This window comes from Erythrolamprus reginae, chromosome 1 (assembly GCF_031021105.1).
Source record: "Erythrolamprus reginae isolate rEryReg1 chromosome 1, rEryReg1.hap1, whole genome shotgun sequence".
Classification (NCBI taxonomy): Eukaryota; Metazoa; Chordata; class Lepidosauria; order Squamata; family Dipsadidae; genus Erythrolamprus; species Erythrolamprus reginae.
Genome location: NC_091950.1, coordinates 58,252,025 through 58,273,142, shown reverse-complemented (window position 1 = coordinate 58,273,142; position 21,118 = coordinate 58,252,025). Strand labels below are relative to the sequence as shown.

Genomic DNA, 21,118 nt, shown 5'->3' with positions numbered 1-21,118 from the left:
CCTATAAATGTTGAATATATCTCTCTTCTTTTTCCTTTTTTAATTTGTATGCTAACCATCGGCCTATTTTATTCACATTTTCAAAGTAATTTTGTTTAGCTATTTTAATTTGTAAGGCTACTTCTTGGACTATTAGGCTAATTTTGTGCTTTAATTCATCCCTCTCCTCTCCTAATTTTTCATTTTGTGGGTCTTTTTGCATTTCATTTTCTATAATTTGGATATTTTTGAGTCTCTTCCAATTGTTTATTTTTAATTTTCCTTTTTCTAGCCACATATACTATAGTTCCATGATGGTGATCCTATGGCATGCGTGCCACAGGTGGCACGCGGAGCCATATCAGAGGGCATGCAAGGCATTGACCTATGTCAACTCCAGCATGCATGTGCGTGCTAGCCAGCTGGTTTTTGGCCTTTGGAAAGGCTATTTTGCTCTCTGGGAAGAAAAGCTTGCAAACTCTTCTCACTGCAAGAAGTGCCCTCGTGAGAAGAGTTGCTGTAGTTTGCAACCTTTTCCCCCCTAAAGATAACAAATGACAGACACATAGAGCTGTTAAACTCCAAAAAGATGCCTCTTCCCTTTGCTGAGAGTGTAGGAAGTGGAGATAACTCCTGCCACACGTTCCCCCGAGCAGAAGAGTCACAGGAGCTTTGACAAGAGCCGGCACAGCTGTTTGCCAGTCACCTAGAGCATGCCATTTGGAAGAGTTGCGTAAGCTCAGGGATGGGTGTGGAATAAGAATCCTTTGGCAGGATCCAGCCAGCCAACCGAAATGGGGCATCTGGGATCTGCCTAGCCCAGTCAAAGCTGAGGGGCTCCTGCCACCTGCCTGGAAAGGGGGAAACTGGCAGGGTCGGGAAGAACCATTGGACACACCCTTAGCAGGACCAGACACCAACATATCCTACCCAGTCACGTACTCCCCACGCCAGCGAGCAATCTGTGTTTTTTACATTATTACTTTATCTGATTGTTGTTCAGAATCAGATCGATATGGAAATACACCACACTTCCTTCCTTCCTTCCTTCCATCCATCCATATGGCAATTGGTATTGGAAAATCTATTGCGGCAGGAAGCACAGAGCTTCCTTCATCTTAGAGTTCACTATCTACCTGTGTGGTATCAGGAATAAACTTGGGAATTGAAAGTGTTATGTCCTGGGGAAAGGATGACAACCACTGCTTGAGAATACCTATAGAAGATCATTTATAGTTAATAATCCTTTAATATTCATTCCTTATATTATACTTATCCTGAGAAAAGATTTATACTTAAGCAGATCCAAACCAAACCAAATTTATTGTGCAATATGTATTTGGTAGAAAGTGCTGGCCTACATGTTTGAGACCTAGTTACACAGTAAACTCTATCATACAGTTGAGCAAAACAATTTGTGTATTACCTGTATAAAAAATCTACTGCGAGCAATGAAATTGAATATATAACTCTGGTTATCATCCCAGTAATCATCTGTAGTGAAATCCAGTAGAGAAGGCCTTCCAATTAGTACTGTCATCATTAACTGATGAAACACTATGAAAGCTGTGGATTGAAACAAATATGAAATTTATAATTACCTGTACTATTTGCTTTATGCAGAATAATTCCATGTAAGAGGAGGAATACCTAGTAATTTACAGACCAGTTATGCAGATTATAATTTCTGAAAAACAAAGCTAAATAAAGCTATTAACTCTAGGTAGTAATTACACATTGTTCCACCTAAAGCCCAATTTAAAGTTTTGCCTCATATTATAAAGAAACATATATAGGATAAATCCTAGTACCACTTTCTGACCCTATGCAGTTATTCTGACCCAGTCTGCACAATGAATGAGACATTGGAATCATGCTAGTTGGGCCATTCAACTTAACACAAACTTGGATGAATGAGTTTGCACATTTGCATAAGGGCTGTCCAGGGCCGCCATCAGGAATTTTGGGGCCCCATACAGCCTAAGTGTCTGGCCCCCCCGCCATTTTAAAACTACTTTAAGTCACCGAGCCACTCCATCCCCTGGGGATCATTTCCCGCTTTACACCAAGCAAGGCGGTCCCATAGGCCAGTGTTTCCCAACCTTGGCAACCTGAAGATATCTGGACTTCAACTCCCAGAATTCCCCAGCCAGATATCTTCAAGCAGTGTTCCCTCTAATTTTTTTTTCGGTGTGAGCAGAAAAGTATAATGTCTGAGCGGCACATTTCCATGCCTGGGCGTGGATCGGTTAGAAACAAAAGGGGGTCACGTGACCTCAGGACACACAGCAATGGTCATAAAAATGAAACGGCAGCAAAGTTTTGATCCTCCGATCATCGGGCTGCTGCGAAGGTGCTAAGTGTTAAAAAGGGCCATGTCACTTTATTCAGGGCCGTTGCGACTTTGAACCATCAGTAAATGAACCGATGAGGCCAATGTTTCTATCTCCTGAGTAAGACGGTTATTAAGTGAGTTCTGCCTCACTTTACCACCTTTCTTGCCACAGTCATTAAGTTAATCCTTGCAGCTGCTTGAACATCCCAAAAGATGTTCACATAACCCTGGGACATGGCCACTATCATAACTAACTTGTCAAGTGTCCAAAGTTTGATCCAATAACCCCTTTATTTTTCTAACAAAATCCTTTCTTCCTAGAAGGAAGAATAGAAAGAATAAAATGGAAAAGGGGATTAAAAGGGGATACAAAAAATAAAAAAAAGGGTTTGGTTCAAAGTTCTGCTCAGATTGAAGAAATTGGAGTTTGAGAAGGGTTGATTAAGCTTAGAGTATTGTTTTGTTTGCTCTTTTTTAACTTCTATTTTTCTATTTAGATATATGAATTTAGGAATTGCTGATCTGTTTTAATAAAGTTAGAAATATTGATTATAATACAATATGCAGTAGGTGATACTGATTTGGATTAATGCATAAATGGAATTGAATTTAGCACTTTGGCATACTGGTTAATAAGTTAGAAATATTTTTTGAAGGAACATTAAGGAGGGAATTTAACTAAAAGAAAATGTATGTAACTGGATGACAAAATTAGAAAAAAACCTTTTGCAACTTTTGGGATGATTGATATTAGTTACTAAGAAAATACAGCATTTTATTCGTGGAAAATTAGATGGTGCATTGTATTATTTGAATGTTGAGAGAGAAAGAAATTACCCCCCAAAGGTCCTTCCACCCTCTTTCCCTCTATTCATTTCATTCTTCCTTCTTCCTCCCTCCATTTCTCTCTTTTCTTTCTCTCTCATTCTCTCCTTCCAGGTCTCTTCATTCCTGCATCCTCTCCCTCTGTCTCCCCTTCACTCTCTCATATGTTTATCTCTCCTCCCTTGTGTATCCAATCATACTTGGCCAATAAAGAAATAAAGGAAGGATCGTCCCGGAACAGATCCCAATGGCTCCAAAACCGGGGGGGGGGGGGAGGGAGAAAGGAAGGGACCCGGTCGTGTTGGAGGGAAACAGGGTGGGGAAGAGACATGCTGCCAGGCACTGGATTCCAGCCCCTCCTGCCTTTTCATCCTCCCTCTCCGAAGCTTCGTCCTCCCTCTACCAAACCCCCACCCATCTCTCCGAAGTTTTACAACTCTGTCTCAGCACTCACAATGATCAGCTCTCATCTCTTTTGACTGCTGGATTCTCCCTTTCAAAATGCGGTGGGGGGGCAATCTTGCAGCCCCTGCTTTAAACCCCCTGAGGAGGCTTTTGAGACGCCTTCCCAGCAATCAGGTGGTTGCTATCAGCAGCATTGCTGGCCGTCGCGAGCAGATGCTTGCTTCCCTCGTTGGCGAACCACCTCCTGCAAGACGGAGCCATGGTGTCCCCGGCTCCGCGTTTTAAGGGGGCAGCTCCAAAACCGGCTTCTTCCTTTTCAGCTACCCGGCGGCCAAGCCTCCCCGCTTTCTCCCCTCCTTCCGGCCTCCCCCCTCTCTCTTGCCTCGCCCCCACTTTCCCTCCCCTGCCCCGGGGGGAGAGATCTGACCACCTCCCACCCTTTCCACCTTCCCTGCGCCTTGCAGGATGGCACCGAGCGGCTCCTTTGTCTGCGGCTGCGCGGGGAGAGACGGAGAGAGAGAGAGAGAAGCGACTCGTTCGGGCCATACAAAAACCGGCGCCTGCCAGCCTTCTCTCTTTGCTTCCCCCTTCTTCGTTCCCCTCCCGGCCGTGGGAGGGAAGGGGATCCCCTGGGAGCTTCGGAAGAGAGTCCCCCCCCCACCGGTCGTGCAAGCCCTGGCTCTTTTGTTGTCTTGGTGCAGGCCGCGGTCGGAGAAGCTCCGCAGTGGCAGCGTTTGTCTCAATCGGGGTTGGGGAGTTTTTGGCGGGCGCCGGTCCCCCCCTTGGCCCGGGCCCATGACAACCCTCCTAGTAATACCCGTCTATCGGCGGCCCTGGGGCTGTCATGTGAGAAAGCCAACACATAAGCATACAATATTTGGATAGCTTTGAACATGTTTCCTACCACTCTGTTGGATTTTCTTAAATCACTTGGTTTTCCCTAATTTCGGTTTACAAGACATTCATTCTCAAGTGATATCAGTGCCATAATGTTTACCCTTTAACCCTCAAGAATCAATCTTTATAGTAGGAGGAATTACCCTGCCACTCTTGAAACTCACATTCATAAACATTCTGTTTATAATGATTTAGTACTTAGTCCTCTGGGAATCTGCCTTGGATAAGAAATAGTTATTTTTCAATTAATTGCAATAAGGGAGCAAAGAACTTAAAAATATCTAAAAATTCAATGGTAAGAAACCACTTAAATATGAGCCAGCCATGTAGCAGTGTGCCAATGCATTCCTAGGCTACATTAACAGAGGAATAGACACAAGATCATGTGAAGTGTTAGTACCATTTTATAATGCATTAATACAGTGATGGTGAAACTTTTTTTCCTTGGGTGCTGAAAGTGTGTGTACATGTGCGATCATGCATGCGCGAGTGCCCACACCCATAATTCAATGCTTGGGGACAGTGAAAATGGCCACCCTTGCCCCCTCCCCCAGAGGCCCTCTGGAGGCCTGAAACAACCCATTCCCCAAACTCTGTTGGGCCCGTTAGGTCTGTTTTTCGGCCTTCCCAGGCTCAAGATGCAAAAATGCCCACCCCCATTTCCCCGGAGACTCTCTGGAAGTCAAAAATGTCCTCCTTGAACTTCCAGGCAAGCCAAAAAATCACCTGGCTGGTACGCACATGCACACTGGAGTTGAGCTAGGGCAACGGATTGCGTGCCAGCAGATATGACTCCATGTGCCACCAACACTGCCTTAGTAGGACCACACTTGGAAAATTGCATCCAGTTGTGGTTGCCACAATATAAAAAGCTGTTGAGACTCTGGAAAGAGTGCAGAGGAGAGCAACAAAAATGATTAGAGGCTAAAACATATGAAGAATGGTTGCAGAAATTGGTTATTGTTTATAATTTATTAGATTTTTATGCTGCCCCTCTCCGAAGACTCAGGGTGGCTCACAACATAACAGTGATACAGTACATTACAAATCCAATAATAAAAGTTAAATCAATTAAAAAAAAACATTAATACATAGTAAAATCCCTGACTATACAATCATGCATATTCAACCTAATCCATCATACAGTAAGGCCGAAAACATAATAAAAAGGGGGAGAAGGTGGTAATTATCCCCACGCCTGGCGACAAAGGTGGGTCTTCGGCATTTTACGGAAGGCGAGGAGGGCGGGGGCTGTTCAAATCTCTGGAGGGAGTTGATTCCAGAGGGCTGGGGCCACCACAGAGAAGGCTGTTCCCCTGGTCCTGCCAGCCGACATTATTTGGTCAATGGGACCTGGAGAAGGCCAACTCTGTGGGACCTAATCAGTTGCTGGGATTCGTGCGGCAGATGGTGGTCTCGGAGATATTCTGGTCCGATGCCATGTAGGGCTTTATAGGTCATAACCAACACTTTGAATTGTGACCAGAAACTGATTGGCAGCTAGTGCAGGCCATGGAGTGTTGGCGAAATGTGAGCAGATCTTGGAAGCCCCACGATGGCTCTCTCAGTTGTGTTCTGCACGATCTGAAGTTTCTGAACACTTTTCAAAGGAAGCCCCATGTAGAGAGGGTTACAGTAGTTGAACCTCGAGGTGATGAGGGCATGAGTGACTGCGAGCAATGACTCCCAGTACAAATAGGGTCACAACTGGTGCACCAGGCGAACCTGTGCAAACGCCCTTCTCGCCACAGCCGAGAGATGTGGAGAATAGGTAAATAAAACAACTAATTACTAGTTTGCTGTAGGTTTTCTTATTGTTGACTTACAGTATTTGGCTGGAAGCCCAGAGCTCATCAAGAAAGCTAAGAATGTAGTCCTTTTAAAACACAATCCAAAATATGGGGATGGAAACTAGATTTCTAAGATGAATGACATTGTACTCTGCATGACCCAATAGCCAGCAGTGCTATTCATGAGTAAACTTCCTCCTAAGTAACCACACATGCCTCCTAGAGGCCCTGCAAATCCTAGCATCAAGAAGAGGCTCCTCCTCTTCTCCTGAGTCACTCATCTCAGGAGGTGCAGAAGACCTTGGCTGCTCTTCAGTCTCTAACACCATGTTCTCTCCGCTGTCAGTCTCTGGTGCCAGGAACACAGGATGCATGTACAGTGCCTCCACTGTCTCTCAGTCCTCTGGGTCCATTACTAATAGCCCAGGATGTGAACATGCCACAACAAATAGTTTCCTTGGCTTTTTCCTTGATGTTTACATGTTGTAAATAAGTTTTTTTGTTATTTTATTTTGTCACAAGCCATAGTCCATTTTGAGCCTTAGCTCTTTGTGAAAGAATGCTGGTTTCTTTTGAAAGCTGTTATTTTCTTCTTCATTGGAATTGTGTTAGACTGGGCTTTTATAATTTCATTTTTCAAAATTTCCTAAGCTTCTTTGCCAAAGCACTAGAAGATAGGAGAAGAAGCAATGGATGGAAGCTAATCAAGGGAAATCCAACCTAGAACTAAAGACAAATTTTCTGACAGTGAGAACAATTAACTAGTGGAACAGCCTGCCCTAAAAAGTTGTAGGTGCTCCATGACTAGAGATTTTTAAGAGATTGGACAGCCATTGGTCCAAAATGGCATAAGGTCTCATGCTTGAGTAGGGGTTTGGAGTAGAAGACATCTGAGATCCCTTAGAACTTTGTTATTCTGTTACTCTAATGCTATAAAAAAATAAGAGTGCCTGTTCCTATTTCATTAAATTGAAAGGATCGGAAACTATTGGAAAGATGTATTTTGCTTGACAGAGATATAACATAGCTAGGTGATGGTTTAATATTGTATTTGGAAACTATAATACTAGCCCACCTCTTTCATTAATTTTTTTAAAGTACTACAGATATTCTTTATTTAATGAGTGTCTTTTGTAGCAATTGTTCACAATTACAATGATGAACATTTTACAAGCAATCTCACATTTATGACCTTCACAGGCTTGTAAAACAAAGGAAAGGTGAAGTAAGATCACAAACACAATCACAGCTTTGGTTAACAACTATTTTGTTTAACATCCCAATTGCTTGTCCCAATTGTGGTCAATTAATGAGAACTGCCAGTATTGCCTTAATTAAATCCCAATGATTCTAATTACTTATGCTTAAAATGATAAGAGCTTGAAAACACTAATTAATTGAACATTAATTAGACAAGGACAGAATTTTTCCAGAGTGTAGAGTCAATCCACATCAAAGAAATTTTGCTTCCAAAGGTTGTAGTGGGTGCCAGGGATGAAATTTTTCAGCATTTTCTACAGATTGAAAAGCAGATAAATGAGTTGTGCATTTCAGAGCCTGATATTTCTATTTTGAATATTTCTAAGATAAAAAAGGCAGAGCTGCCTACCATGAATAACAGTGAATATTTGCACTGAGGTTACTAAAAATATAAATTTAACTTAAATACTTTCCTGCTTTAAAACATATTGTACATATTATATAATACATTGAGAGTTTAAAAAGAGAGAAAAATACATGCAAGATTCCAGTGGTCTTACCAGTATTAATTGGAGTTACTCGGAATGAAAAATTTAATTCTTTCCCAACATCCAGGTATTTAATGGCATTTAATGGTAGATCATCAAACTGTTGCATTACATGTCTACATCTGTCAACTACAATTTTCCATTTTCTACCATTTGTTGTGCCAAAGTCATACAGAAACCACTCATTAGGTGCAATAAGGTTGCCTTCAACCGATGCATCAGGCAAAGTGGTAATTCCTAAAGCCGTATAATTATCCACCAGCCGAATGATAAAGTAACTCTTAGTGCCTGGAATCACCAGTGTCTTTCCAATATCAGTTGCTTTAAATATATGAGAATCTGGGGAAAAAAAACACAGAGAGATACATCTGTCATTAAAAATGAATTGACATTATAATGAATAAGGCTAATTTATTCAAGGGTAATTGCCTGACCTATACTTAGTACAGTGGTGCCTCTACTTACAAACGCCTCTACTAATGAACTTTTCAGGACACGAACCTGGTGTTTAAGATTTTTTTGCCTCTACTTCCGAACCATGTTCACCTTATGAACCCAACCCTGGGTGTGTGCATTCTCTTACTGCACGTGCACTCTTACTGCCGCATTCTCCCTGCTTACTGCTAATTCCCCCTTCTTGTGACTGCTGTGCTGCAGGGATTCCCTGCCTCTGGACTGCCAATGCCGACTGTTGCCAGCTGAAGCCCCTGGGATTTCCCAATTGCTTGGGGCACCAGCCTGGAGGTGGGGAATTCCAGCTGTGGCAAGGACCAGCGCTTCAGCCTTAGACAAGACTCCTTGGCTCTCACTCTGTGCCTGGCACCCACTTCCCCTGGGGGAGTCCCTTCAAGGCACCTAAAGCAGTGGGCTTTAATTCCTCCTACCTTCCATCCCCGCGAACCCTTCCCAACACCTCCCTGCCAACCGCCGAGGAAGAAGAAGAGAGCAGAAGGGTGCTCCCTTCTGGGGAGAGTGACTTGGACCGAACGACCTTCCATTGGAATTTTTGCTGGTCCATGGTGAGAAACTGGCACTATGGCAGGAAATGTGCCGCTGCCGTGGTGCTCTGGCTTCCCAAGACCGCAGTCTGAAATCCCTTCTTCCTTGGTAGTTTTTTTGCCTGTCGCCACGGGAGCTTGTTCGCCCGTCTTCCCTGTGGGTGAAGATGGAAGGAGGAAGTCCCTTCTGGATAGGAGGAAGCGCTAGATGATGCCCAGGGGTGGAATGCCAAGGTGGTTTGTGTCCCAGTGGGAAAAGGTTTTTTCGGATTTGTTTTCACTGCCGCTGGGATCACGTCTTCTTTGCAACTTTTTTCTTTCATTTGGTTAAAAACACCACCCTTCATTTATTCCTTCCATCTTCGCCCACACGAACATCGTTGCCTCCTTTCCTTGCAAGGAGATTTCGGGACTGGGAAGATGGGCGAACGAGCTCCTTGGGAGTCAAGACATTGAGCCTTGCTTGCCGCCAGGGGAATCTTGCTGCGACAGGCAAAAAACCCACCAAGGCAGAAGGGATTTCAGACTGCGGTCTTGGAAGCTAGAGCTCGGCGGCAGCAGCACATTTCCTGCCATAGCAGTGGTGCTGGTTTCTCACCATGGACTGGCAAAAATCCTAATGGAGGGTTGTTTGGTTCAAGTCCCTCCCCCAGAAGGGAGCACCCATCCTTGGCTTTTGTGCGCCGAAGCCTTCAGTAGCCAAAACCTGGAGACCTCCGTGATGGAATGTTCCCCAAAAGACCACGGCGACTCCTACGCTCGCTTCATGGCCTGGCCTTCAGGAGGAAGGCTGGGGATGGAAGGTAGAAGGAATTAAAGCCTGCTGCATTGGGTGCCTTGAAGGGACTCCCCTGGATTCCCTGTTGCCTGCCGCTGCCGCAAACTTTAAAGGAGGGTGGAAGCCCGAGCTTCCTGCCCATGTCAATCCACCCATGAGGGTCCCTCCAGGCAGCCTCCCCTGTCTCCCCCCCACCTCCTCCACCCGCTCCCAAACAAGAATCAGAATGCTGGCAGTAATAAGGCAAAAGGGGTGAATTTTCAGATGAGTTTGCACGCATTATTCACTTTTACATTGATTTCTATGGGAAAAATTGCCTCTACTTACGAACTTCTCTACTTACGAACCTGGTTACAGAATGAATTAAGTTCGTAAGTAGAAGTACCACTGTATAAGAAACCTTAGATTTTATACATTAATTAACAATAAAAAACACATTTTCACCATAGTTTGCTAGCCATGTATGGTAGCCCACTCAGATTAATTCAGCTTGCCATTCTTCTTTAGAATGAGAAATGTAACTATGGATTTTCTGGGAACTGAGAATGAACATGTTCTGCATCGGGTGATGCAAAAAATAGTAAATATGCAGGGAAGAAAACCAAGATAAATCCTTGAAAATTGAGAATATTCTTAATGCTAAGTGAAGTTCTTAAGCACTACAGTATTTCAGCAGTACTGGTAAGGCAAAGATACACTGCAGAAACTTTAGAGTGCACGTTAAGATGTGTTGTATATGTTAACCACCATGAATTAGTGCTAAAAATAAACAAACAAGGACATAAACAAACAAACAAATATTAGCTCAGTTGAATAGATGGTTTCTCTGCAAAGTAACCAATGAACTATTGAGGATAGCCAATAAAAGATAGCCAACTAAAATAGTGTAGCCCAAATTGACAAAAATACTCCGAGTGTCAATATTACCTGGATTTTTTAGGCTTCATTCTCAGTCTTTTAAAAGAGATGATAATTAGCATCATTAGCATGGTATCTATGCCTCTTTCTGAAGTTCAGGAAACCATGAGCCGAGGTGGTGCAGTGGGTAGGGTGCAGTACTGCAGGCCACTAAAGCTGACTTGTAGATCTGCGGGTCAGTGGTTCAAATCTCATCACTGGCTCAAAGTTGACTCAGCCTTCCATCCTTCCGAGGTGGGTAAAATGAGGACCCAGATTGTGGGGGTAATATGCCAGCTCTGTTAAAAAGTGCTATTGCTAACATGTTGTAAGCCGCCTTGAGTCTAAGGAAAAGGGCAGTATAATTTAAAAAAATAAATAAATAAATAAAGTAAATGTTTTCTTTATCTAAAAATGTGTCTAAAAAGGACTACAGCAATTGAAAATAAAGTTGTAATTCAACAAAAATCAACTTTTCAGTCTCAAAAATGCAAATGAATAAAACAAAGGCGGATGCATGTTTGAAGGAGGCAGACAACCGAGGAGCCAGGAGGAAGGAAATGCTAGCTGATAATAATCCCTTGGGAGAGAACACAATGTAAAGAAATGGTGCCGGGGAAAAGCACACACATGAGAAGCCAGTTGGGGTTCATGGTCCAGTTGTGTAACCTATACATCCATCAGGAGACAGCCAGTAGTCATAGTGTGCATAGGAATGTGGACAAATATATAAGTATAAGTACAAGGAAGGTCACCGTGAGCCGGTAGAGCCATCCCAGCTGATGAAGCCCAGCTGATGAAGGAACCTTGTGAAAGGGAAAAGTGCCTGCACTTTCTTCTTGCCTGGCAGGGTGTGTGTGTGAGTGTGTAGGTAACAAATAAACAAATCCTTTGGGAGGAAAAGTCTTCCCCCCACCCCACATCCTCAATGATAAAGCTTAAAGCTTAAAAGTGAGTCTACGGAGAGGGGCGGCATACAAATCTAATAAATAAATAAATAAAATAAATAAACTACCCCTCACTTTGGATCTACTGTGATCTTTCTTCCTGCCAACTGCATGTTTATACAAACTCTGGACTAAAACATTGTTTAGCAAGCCTTTAAGGGGGAAAGTTCTCCCCCCTGCACTTTCTTCCTGCCCGGCAGTGTGTGTGTGTACCTTACCCCAGCCTGCTCTGTAACAAACAAGCTCTGTAACAAACAAACAAAGCCTTTGAGGGGGGGAAAGTCTCCCCCCCCCGCACCATCAAGTATAAAGCTTAAGTAAACTACTGCTTACTTTGGCTCCACTGTGATCTTTCTTCTTGCCAACTGCATGTTTATACAAACTCTGGACTAAAATATTGTATATAACTATTTGTTGATTTCTGTTGCTGCTCTTTACAGAAACTACATTAAAACAATCATTCTTTCTTCCTCCAACCCGAGTTTCTTTTTTGCTCGCAAAGGAGCAATTAACATTTCTTTTTTTTTACATTTCTTCTTTTTAAAAAGCTGTTATTGGAAATTCATACAAACAAACAAACAGAAGTACATACAAAAATAGAAATATATCTTAATCTCTCTTCCCTTGCTTATTTTACTTTGTATACAATTTTACATATTATGCGGTTTTTCATATCAATATTTTTCTTGCTCTTTCGAAGTAACTCTATGTTCAAATATAAATAAAAATAAGCTTAAATACATGATTTGTATTGAGAGAAGGAAGGAAGAAAGAAAAACTAAAAAGAAAAGATGATCAAACAATTTAATACCTTCCTAATCAATTTGAAAAAGTTTACTAGATCTTTAAAAAAATCTGGAATTTATCTAATTGTAAATTATGTATATTTTTTGCAAATCTAACATCGATGAAAAAAGGTAAAGCTGTCCAAATTGCTTTTTATCATATTTCTTCTTTGTGGCGTAAGTAGATTAATTGTTCCCTTTTCTTGTTCTCTTTTGTTACCAGTTATACCATTTATCCCATATTTTATAGAAGACATAGTCTTCTTTTCCTTTAATGCACATCGTTAATCTTTTCATTTCTGCCAATTCCATTATTTTGTTTTTGATGTGTACGTTGGTAGGCGTGGAGTCTTTTTTCCAGTTTTGGGCATAACAAATTCTAGCAGCCGTAATCAAATGTATGATTAAATATTTGTCATCCTTTTTAATGTTTATATTGACCGTTCCCAATAATAATAATTCTGGTTCAAATTTAATCTCAATTAATAAAATTTCTTTTATCCACTTCCAAATTTTCCTCCAATAGTTTCTGGCCTCTACACATGTCCACCACATGTGGTAAAAAGTACCTGACTCCCTTTTACATTTCCAGCAGCTTGGAGAGAATCCTGGATGGATTTTTGCTAGTCTTACAGGAGTTAGGTACCATCAATAGAAAATTTTATAAAGGTTTTCTTTATAAGCGGTAGAGATGGTTAATTTCAAATTGTAACTCCAGAGATTTTCCCATTTGTCCAGATCTATTGTATGTCCTATATTTTGGGCCCATTTGATCATTACTTCTTTAACTCTCTCTTCCTCCATTTTGTTTCTAAATAAGCATTTGTAAGTTCGTGATATTGTTTTCCCTTCTGGGCCCACTAAAACTTTATCGGTTTCTTGATCGTTCGGTTGAAAACCAAATTTTTCCATATCTGTTTTAAATTTATTTTGTAGTTGGAAATAGGGCCACCAATCAATGTTTATCCCTTCTTCCGCTAGCTTTGCCCTAGATTTAACTTGGTTTTGTTCAGTTAATAATTTTTTGTACGTAATTGTATTATTTGCACCAAATAAATTTGGATGTATTACCGCTTCTAGAGGGAAAAGCCATTTGGGAATCTGGACATAACATATTTTCCGAATTTCTAACCAGTCTTGAATTAAAATACCTCTGATATAATGGTTACTAAAGTATCTATGTACTTTGTCATAATCATTCCATAAATATTTATGCCAACCGTACTGAAGATCATGTCCTTCAATAGTTAGAAGTCTTTTGTTTGTTAGAGATACCCAATCTTTCAACCATGTAGCTATGGCCTCTTGATAGTACAGTTTCCAATCTGATAAGCCTAGGTTTCCTTGATGTTTTGCATCTTGCAAGAGTTTGTATTTGATTCTAGGTTTTCCCCCTTCCAAATAAATTTTCTAACTAATTTATCTAATTCATTATAAAATTTTTGTTCATTCCTAATCAGGGCTGTTTGAAACATGTAGAGAACCTTGGGAAGTACATTCATTTTTATAGCTGAAATTCTACCTATTAATGACATTTGTAATTTAGACCATTTTATAAGGTCAATTTGGATATCTTTTAGTAATTTTTGGTAGTTATCCCCTTTTATTGAGGCACATCTGATTGATAGCCAAATTCCCAAATACTTGACTTTTTAAGCCAATTTTATTTCCATAATATTTTCTAGCTCTTCTATTTAGTTTTTTTTGGCAAATTTTAAATTAACATTTTGGTTTTATTTTTGTTGATCTTTTAGTAGGTTAGGACCAGAGTAAAGTGGATCTTTGATAATGTACACTATGTTATCTGCAAAGGCTTGTGTCTTGTAATATTCATTTTAATTTTTAAACCTTTGATATCTTGGTTGGCTCTTAAGTTGTTCAATAATATCTCAATGTGGAGAATTTATAACAGGGGAGAAATTGAGCAGCCTTGTCTGACTCCCTTTTCAATGTTTATTCTCTCAATCCTATCGCCATTAACCAAGATAACTGCTGATTGCTGGGAATAAATTTTTTCTATCATTTTAGTAAATTTGTCATTGAATTGCATTAGTTTAATTTGTGTCAATAGGAAATCCCAATTTACGTTGTCAAAAGCTTTCTGAGCATCAATAAATAAACGTGCTAGGTACTTATCCGGTCTTGCCTCATAATATTCCAAGACATCTATTATTGTTCTTGTATTATTTCTGATGTGGTGATTTGGGAGGAAGCCATTTTGGTCTGGGTGTATCAGTGCATTTAAAACCATTTTCAATCGCTCTGCTTTAATCGAGGTGAAAATTTTATAAACAGAGAAATAGGCCTATAGTTTTTAATTAAATGATCCTCCAACCTCTCTTTTGGCAGTAATGTAATGTAGGCTTCCCCCCATGACTTAGGCATCTTGCTTTCTTTCAGAATTCTATTAAACAATACATTTTACCTTTCTGTATTTGATAGGCAATTGAGATACCTCTAACATACGCTTTCATTGTGTCGGATGTGTCCTCATTTAGATTTTCTTTAAAGAAGAAATTTAACTCTTTCTTTAATTTAACTAAGTAATCCTTCTCCTGTAAAATACTTTGATTTAATGTCCACCTATTTCTACTCTATTAGATTTCTAATATTCATTAGAATTGAGTGGTGATCTGTCCACCTATTGCTCTGTATCTCAATTTTGGTTGTCTGTAAAAGGAGAGCTAGGTGAGACCATGCCATGTCTATGCGGAACCATGATCTATGTGGGTGTGAGTAATAAGTGAATTGCTGACTTTTGGAGTATAATTTCCTCCAAACATCATATAAACCGAGTTCTTTAATCATAGCAATACAAGAATTTGGTAGTTTTCATCTAATATGATTTTTACTTTTACTTTTATAATCCAAATTTAGGTCAGCAATTGCATTGAAATCCCCTAATATACAAATATTTTGTCACTTAGTTTCATTTATTTTTTAATGCAATTTTAAGTAAAATTTCTTTTGTTTCTGATTTGGCATGTAAATTCCTACTAACAAAACTTTACCTTTTTCCATTGAAATTTCCACCATTAATATTCTTCCTTCTTTATCTTTATAAACTATTCTGGGATGTAAATATTCTTTAATGCAGCGTTTCCCAACCGGTGTGCCGCGGCACACTAGTGTGCCGCGAGACACGGCCAGGTGTGCCGTGACAGCTCCAGCTGGGCGGGGCGCTGCCGGTGCCTCCGACCTCCCAGCTCCTGCCCGATGCCGCGGTTTCTGGCGCTCTCCTGCTGCGCCCCAAAGAAGGAAGGCAGGAAGAAGGAGAGCTTCATTCTTTGCGCCTTTTTCCCACCTTCCCTGGCGTCGGCGGGAGGGCACTGGCAGCGGAAACAGGCTGCCGGCTGCAGCGGCCCCGGGCACCGTTCCCTGTAGGCTGCGCATGCCAACGCACCCCAAAATGCCCCCCCGCGCACCCTTTTCCAGGGGCACGCAGGGAGCAGCGGCCACCTGCCCGATTTCCCTCCGCGCGGCTGGGGACGCGGATCCACCGCCCTCGCCAGCCCGATCTCCCTCCACCCGGGTGGGGAGGTGGATTCGCCGCCCCCGCCAGCCCGATTTCCCTCCAGTGGCTGATCTCCCTCCGTGTGGGGGGGGCGACGAACCGACGACCGGGGGCTGTCCGTCCGTGTTGGGTGGTGCAGGGCAGGCACAGGCAGACCCAGGGGAGAACAAGTGAGGGAGAGAAAGGAAAGAGAGAGAAAGGGAGGGAGAGAAAATTGAATGAAGGAGGGAGAGAAAGAAAGAGTAAGAAGTAGAAAGGATAGAGAGAAAGGGAGGGGGAGAAAGGAAAGAGGGAGGAAGGGGGGAGAGAAAGAAGATATTAAGGAGGGAGAAAAAGAAAGAGAGATAGAAAGGAAAGAGGGAGAGAAAGGAATGAGAGAGAAAGGGAGGGAGAGAAAGGGAATGAAAGAGGGAGAAGGGGTGAGAGATAGAAAGGATAGACAGAAAGGGAGAGAAAGGAAAGAGAAAGGGAGGGAGAGGAAGGAAAGAGAGATGAGAGAGGAAGGAGACAGAAAGAGAGGAAGGAAGGAAGAGAGAAAGAAAGAGGGATGGAGAGAGAAAGGAAGGAAGAGAGAGAAAGAGGGAGGGAGAGAGAAATAGAGCGAAAGGGAGGAAGAGATATTTTTTTTGTCCAAACTTTTTTTAGCGCCCCCCCCCAATGTTCCCCAGGATTCTGAAAATATGAAAAATGTGCCACGGCTCCAAAAAGGTTGGGAAACACTGCTTTAATGTACATAACAATTCCTTTTTTTCTTACCTATGCTGAAGCACAAAACATTTTCCCCAGTTTTGGACATTCTAACAGTTTATTATAATTCTCTTTTATATGCGTTTCTTGCATACATACAACATCTAATTTCCATTTACTTAAATCTAGTAATGCACATTTTCTTTTAATCAAGGAATTTAAACCATTGGAGATTCTGCACATGCCTCCCTCCCTACAAAAACAGAAAAAGTTCTAAAAAGACTTCAAAGAGTGACAGATGACCCTTAAAAGTATTGGAAAGTGAAACTGGAGGTTTTACAGATCTGCAGATGTGATTGCAAGCGAAGTTTGGCCAGTAAGAACTGAAAAAAAGTGGCAAAATTTGGAGGGGAAGGAGGAAGAAACATTTTAAAATGGCTCCGAAAAAGCAAGAGATTATGGCAGCCTTTGAAGAATTATTTAGCAGGCTTGAACAAAATATCAATAAGAAGCTTGATCTGAACTCAAATATTGAAGACCATTTATTGACTCTTATCAATAACCTCTTGTCCCTTTGCGGTTTATGCATTTCTTTAAGGCATAAAATATTCAATTTTTCTTTGTTTGTAACATTTTGCAATCTATACCTTTTTCTGTTTTTAGACAGACTTAGTAGTAGATTTCCTGGCTTCCAGGACTCAGGAATATTTATTATTATTATTATTATTATTATTATTATTATTATTAATTGGATTTGTATGCTGCCCCTCTCCGCAGACTCGGGGTGGCTAACAACAATGATAAAAAAACAGCATGTAACAATCCAATTAATAAAACAACTAAAAACCCTTATAGTAAAACCAAACATACACACAAACATACCATGCATAACTTGTAATGGCCTAGGGGGAAAGAATATCTTAACTCCCCCATGCTTGGCGATAAAGGTGGGGCTTGAGTAATTTGCAAAAGACAAGGAGGGTGGGGGCCATTCTAATCTCTGGGGGGAGTTGATTCTAGAGGGCCGGGGCCGCCACAGAGAAGGCTCTTCCAAACGACATTGTTTGGTCAACAGGACATGGAGAAGGCCAACTCTGTGGGATCTTATTGGCCGCTGGGATTCGTGCGGTAGAAGGCAGTTCCGGATGTATTCTGGCCCAATGCCATGTAGGGCTTTAAAGGTCATTACCAACACTTTGAATAGTGACCGGAAACTGATCGGCAGCCAGTGCAGGCCACAGAGTGTTGCAGAAACATGGGCGAATCTAGGGAGGACTGTTCAAAACTGCTTAAAATTTCAAAGTGCTGGCTGTGAAGAAAGAGGGGGGTACTGTACATTTGAAAGCCATTGTTCTTGCCTGTTTCAGGCTATTTGCCTCTCTCTTAAAGTTGCAAACTGCTTTAGTGAAGTTGTTAAGTATCACCTTGACAACCAAGTCATAACGAGACCCTCAGAGTAGAAAGCCATAAATCCAGGCAGGGTATTGTTTAAAAGCCAAGATTTTTCCTTCGCTAAGTGCAAACTATGTTGGGATTCCCAGAGTAATCTCCAAAGCCAGCAAGCCCATTCTCAGCTGAACCCAGAAATAAGGAAATAGCCGTAATTAACCTGGATTCAACTGGTAACTGAAAGACTTTCCTGAAGCACTAAACCACCCACCCACACACACATCCTGGAGACAGCCACTGTTACAGAACAACACAAAGCATCCCAACACCCTATCTTCAGATCAGCAAAGCCTTTCCCAAACCACACCTCCCCCTTCTGATTACATAAAAGAAGAAGCCTAACTTCTCAAGCATCCTCAAGCATCTGGAAAACATCACACTTCCTACTCCATTTCATCGCCTCTCCCTTCATACACTGAATCTCAAAGCAGACATGCCAATCAAAAAGAATATACAACAACAAGCAACAATTGATAATCACAACTATCAATGCTTTAAATGCAATGACATTATCAATGATCATGATGGTTTCATAAAATGCCAAACATGCAATCAGTCTGCACACCACAACTGCCTCAATATTTCTAAACATATTGCCACCTTTCTAAAAGCAAACTCTTCATTTCTTTATATGTGCTCTTCCTGCACCCCCAAGCTAAATATACTCAGCAGTTTGTCTGATGAGATTAACACCTTAAAAGAAGCCATCAAAACCCAACAAGCATTCATAGAAAGTATTGAACCAAGACTTTCAACCATTGAGAAAAATATCCAAACACTGATTAATCCAAATCCGCCCGACAAAATACCACTCACCACTTCACCATCCCAACCTTAACCTCAACCACTTCCAATACTCCAAAAACCACTAAATCTACCACTGATATCTCTACCCTAGTCAAGGATGCCATGGAACATGAACAAAAACGCCAGAATACTATCCTCTTTGGTCTTGAAGAAAGCCATGAATCAGATATAACAGAAATAAGAAATATCATCCACCTCCATCACTCACATGCACAAACAATCGTCCAAGAAGACATTTTGGAAGTTACCAGAATTGGACCTGAGCACAAGTATAATGATGGCTCAATAGCCCTCCGCTTCTGCAAAGTGGTATGTAAAAATGAACAAATAAAACAGCAATTCATCAAGACAATTAACCACATTGCCAGAAATAACAAGTCTTTCAACAAACTCAGATCTAGACCAGATCTTTCTTTCCTCCAATGTATTCGCTCTCGCGAACTACGGGCAGAACTCAAGAGATGCTATGAATTTGGTGAAACAAACCTTTACATAGATTACCACACGGAAAGCATCAAACCCAGAACCCATAATCCTCCCTACATCTTCCGGTCTAACTTTTCCAACCTACCATCTCACAACATCAACCTGACACCTGCCAGACTACAATCCCACAACAACAAATGGGCATCCCTACCACCTCAAACCAAGAATAGGAAAGTGTGCCCCTTACTTCCTCTAACCACCCCCAAACCAATCCCCAGCACAAGACAAATCTCAAATGTAGACTATTAAATGCTAGAAGTTTAGTCAACAAGATGTCTGAATTCCTCCTTCTAATTGACACATCCAACTTTGATATAATTTTTATATGCGGAACATGACTAAATGCTTCCTACCCAGACTCCATTATCACATCAAAAAACTACCATGTGAATCCCGCAGAAGAGGCGGAATAGCTATATTATACAAAAAATCGCTGAACCTAAAAATCCTCAAAGTTGCACAGGATTTATCGGTACCTTAAACTATTGTCTGTGATTTATCCCTAAATACCACAGTTCACTTCTTACTTTGCTACAGAGCCCCGGACTACAACATCGAACATGCTAAAAAATTATCCACATTACTAACGTGGGCAACCAACTGCCCATACCCCATTATCTTCCTCAGAGACCTCAACCTACCACAAATTAACTGGTCCTTAAATGAATGCAGCATGGAACCCATCCATTCTACTATATATAATACCGTCACCTATCTGGCACTCGACCAACTAGTAACTAACAATACCAGACTTGATAACTGTCTGGATCTCATCTTCTGCAACAGCAAAAGTGCAATATATGGCTTACAAATAACAGAACCATTTTCCAACAATGACCACAGCAACTTCAGTCTCAACTTAAGCCACACTATGATCCACCAAAATAATACAATACCAAAATTCAATTTCAAAAAAGCAAACTACGAACTCATTGAAGCCCACCTCTCAACATTAAACTGGAAAACTCTATTCTCTGAATAGAGATGACCTGATGACCTCTACAACACATTCCTACTCGAAATGAAAATTATCATCAGACTTCATGTACCTCTAACATGTACCACAAAAAAAAAAATAACCTCCCCGGCTCAATAAGAAAATTACAAACAAGAAAAAAATCTCTCTGGAGGAAAAACAAAAAAGGATAAGTTTCCAACTTCAAAAGCCGATATAAAAGCATTTGCAATCAAATAAAAGCAGAATGCCTTAACTACTACAGCAAACAAGAGGAAAACCTCCTACGCACCAAATCTAATAGAGCTTTCTACAACTTTGTCAACAATAAACTCAAAGACTCTAGACCTATCCTACCTCTCAAAGGACCCAACAACAAAGAATACCATGATGATTCATCCAAAGCCAACCTCCTCAACTCTTTCTTTGGCTCTGTCTTTGTTAACAGCAATGGCTCATCCCCCAATTTCATCGATCGCACCTCAAAGTCCCTCAACAACCTAACCCAAGTAGACTTCACTGAAGACTGAGTTGAAAAAGCATTACGTGACCTTATACCTTCTCTGTCAGTCGAACCAGATGGTCTATGTGCTTACTTCCTAAAAAAGCTCTCTTCTGCCATAGCTGAACCACCAAGCATAATTTTTGAAAAATCCTTCAGAATCAGCACACTTCCTAAACTATGGTCAAAAGCAATGGTCATCCCCATCTTCAAAAAAGGAGACCCCTATCTTGTAGATAACTACAGACCAATTTCACTATGCTGCGTCCCATGCAAAGTCATGGAATCAATTATAAACAGATCAATTACTCTCCATCTAGAAACTAATAATTTG

General features: G+C 41.2%; 1 protein-coding gene across 1 annotated transcript in view; it reads right to left on the bottom strand.

Moving 5' to 3' along the window:
• LOC139161085 (cation channel sperm-associated auxiliary subunit beta-like) overlaps window positions 1-21,118 on the bottom strand; it is a 203,989-nt gene that overhangs the window by 47,291 nt on the left and 135,580 nt on the right. Inside the window, exons 18-19 of the mRNA XM_070739810.1 lie at window positions 7,992-8,318; window positions 1,406-1,545 (exon numbers count right to left, since the gene is read on the bottom strand). Of these exons, the coding sequence (XP_070595911.1) occupies window positions 1,406-1,545; window positions 7,992-8,318 (467 nt within the window). The remainder of the gene's footprint in view (window positions 1-1,405; window positions 1,546-7,991; window positions 8,319-21,118) is intronic.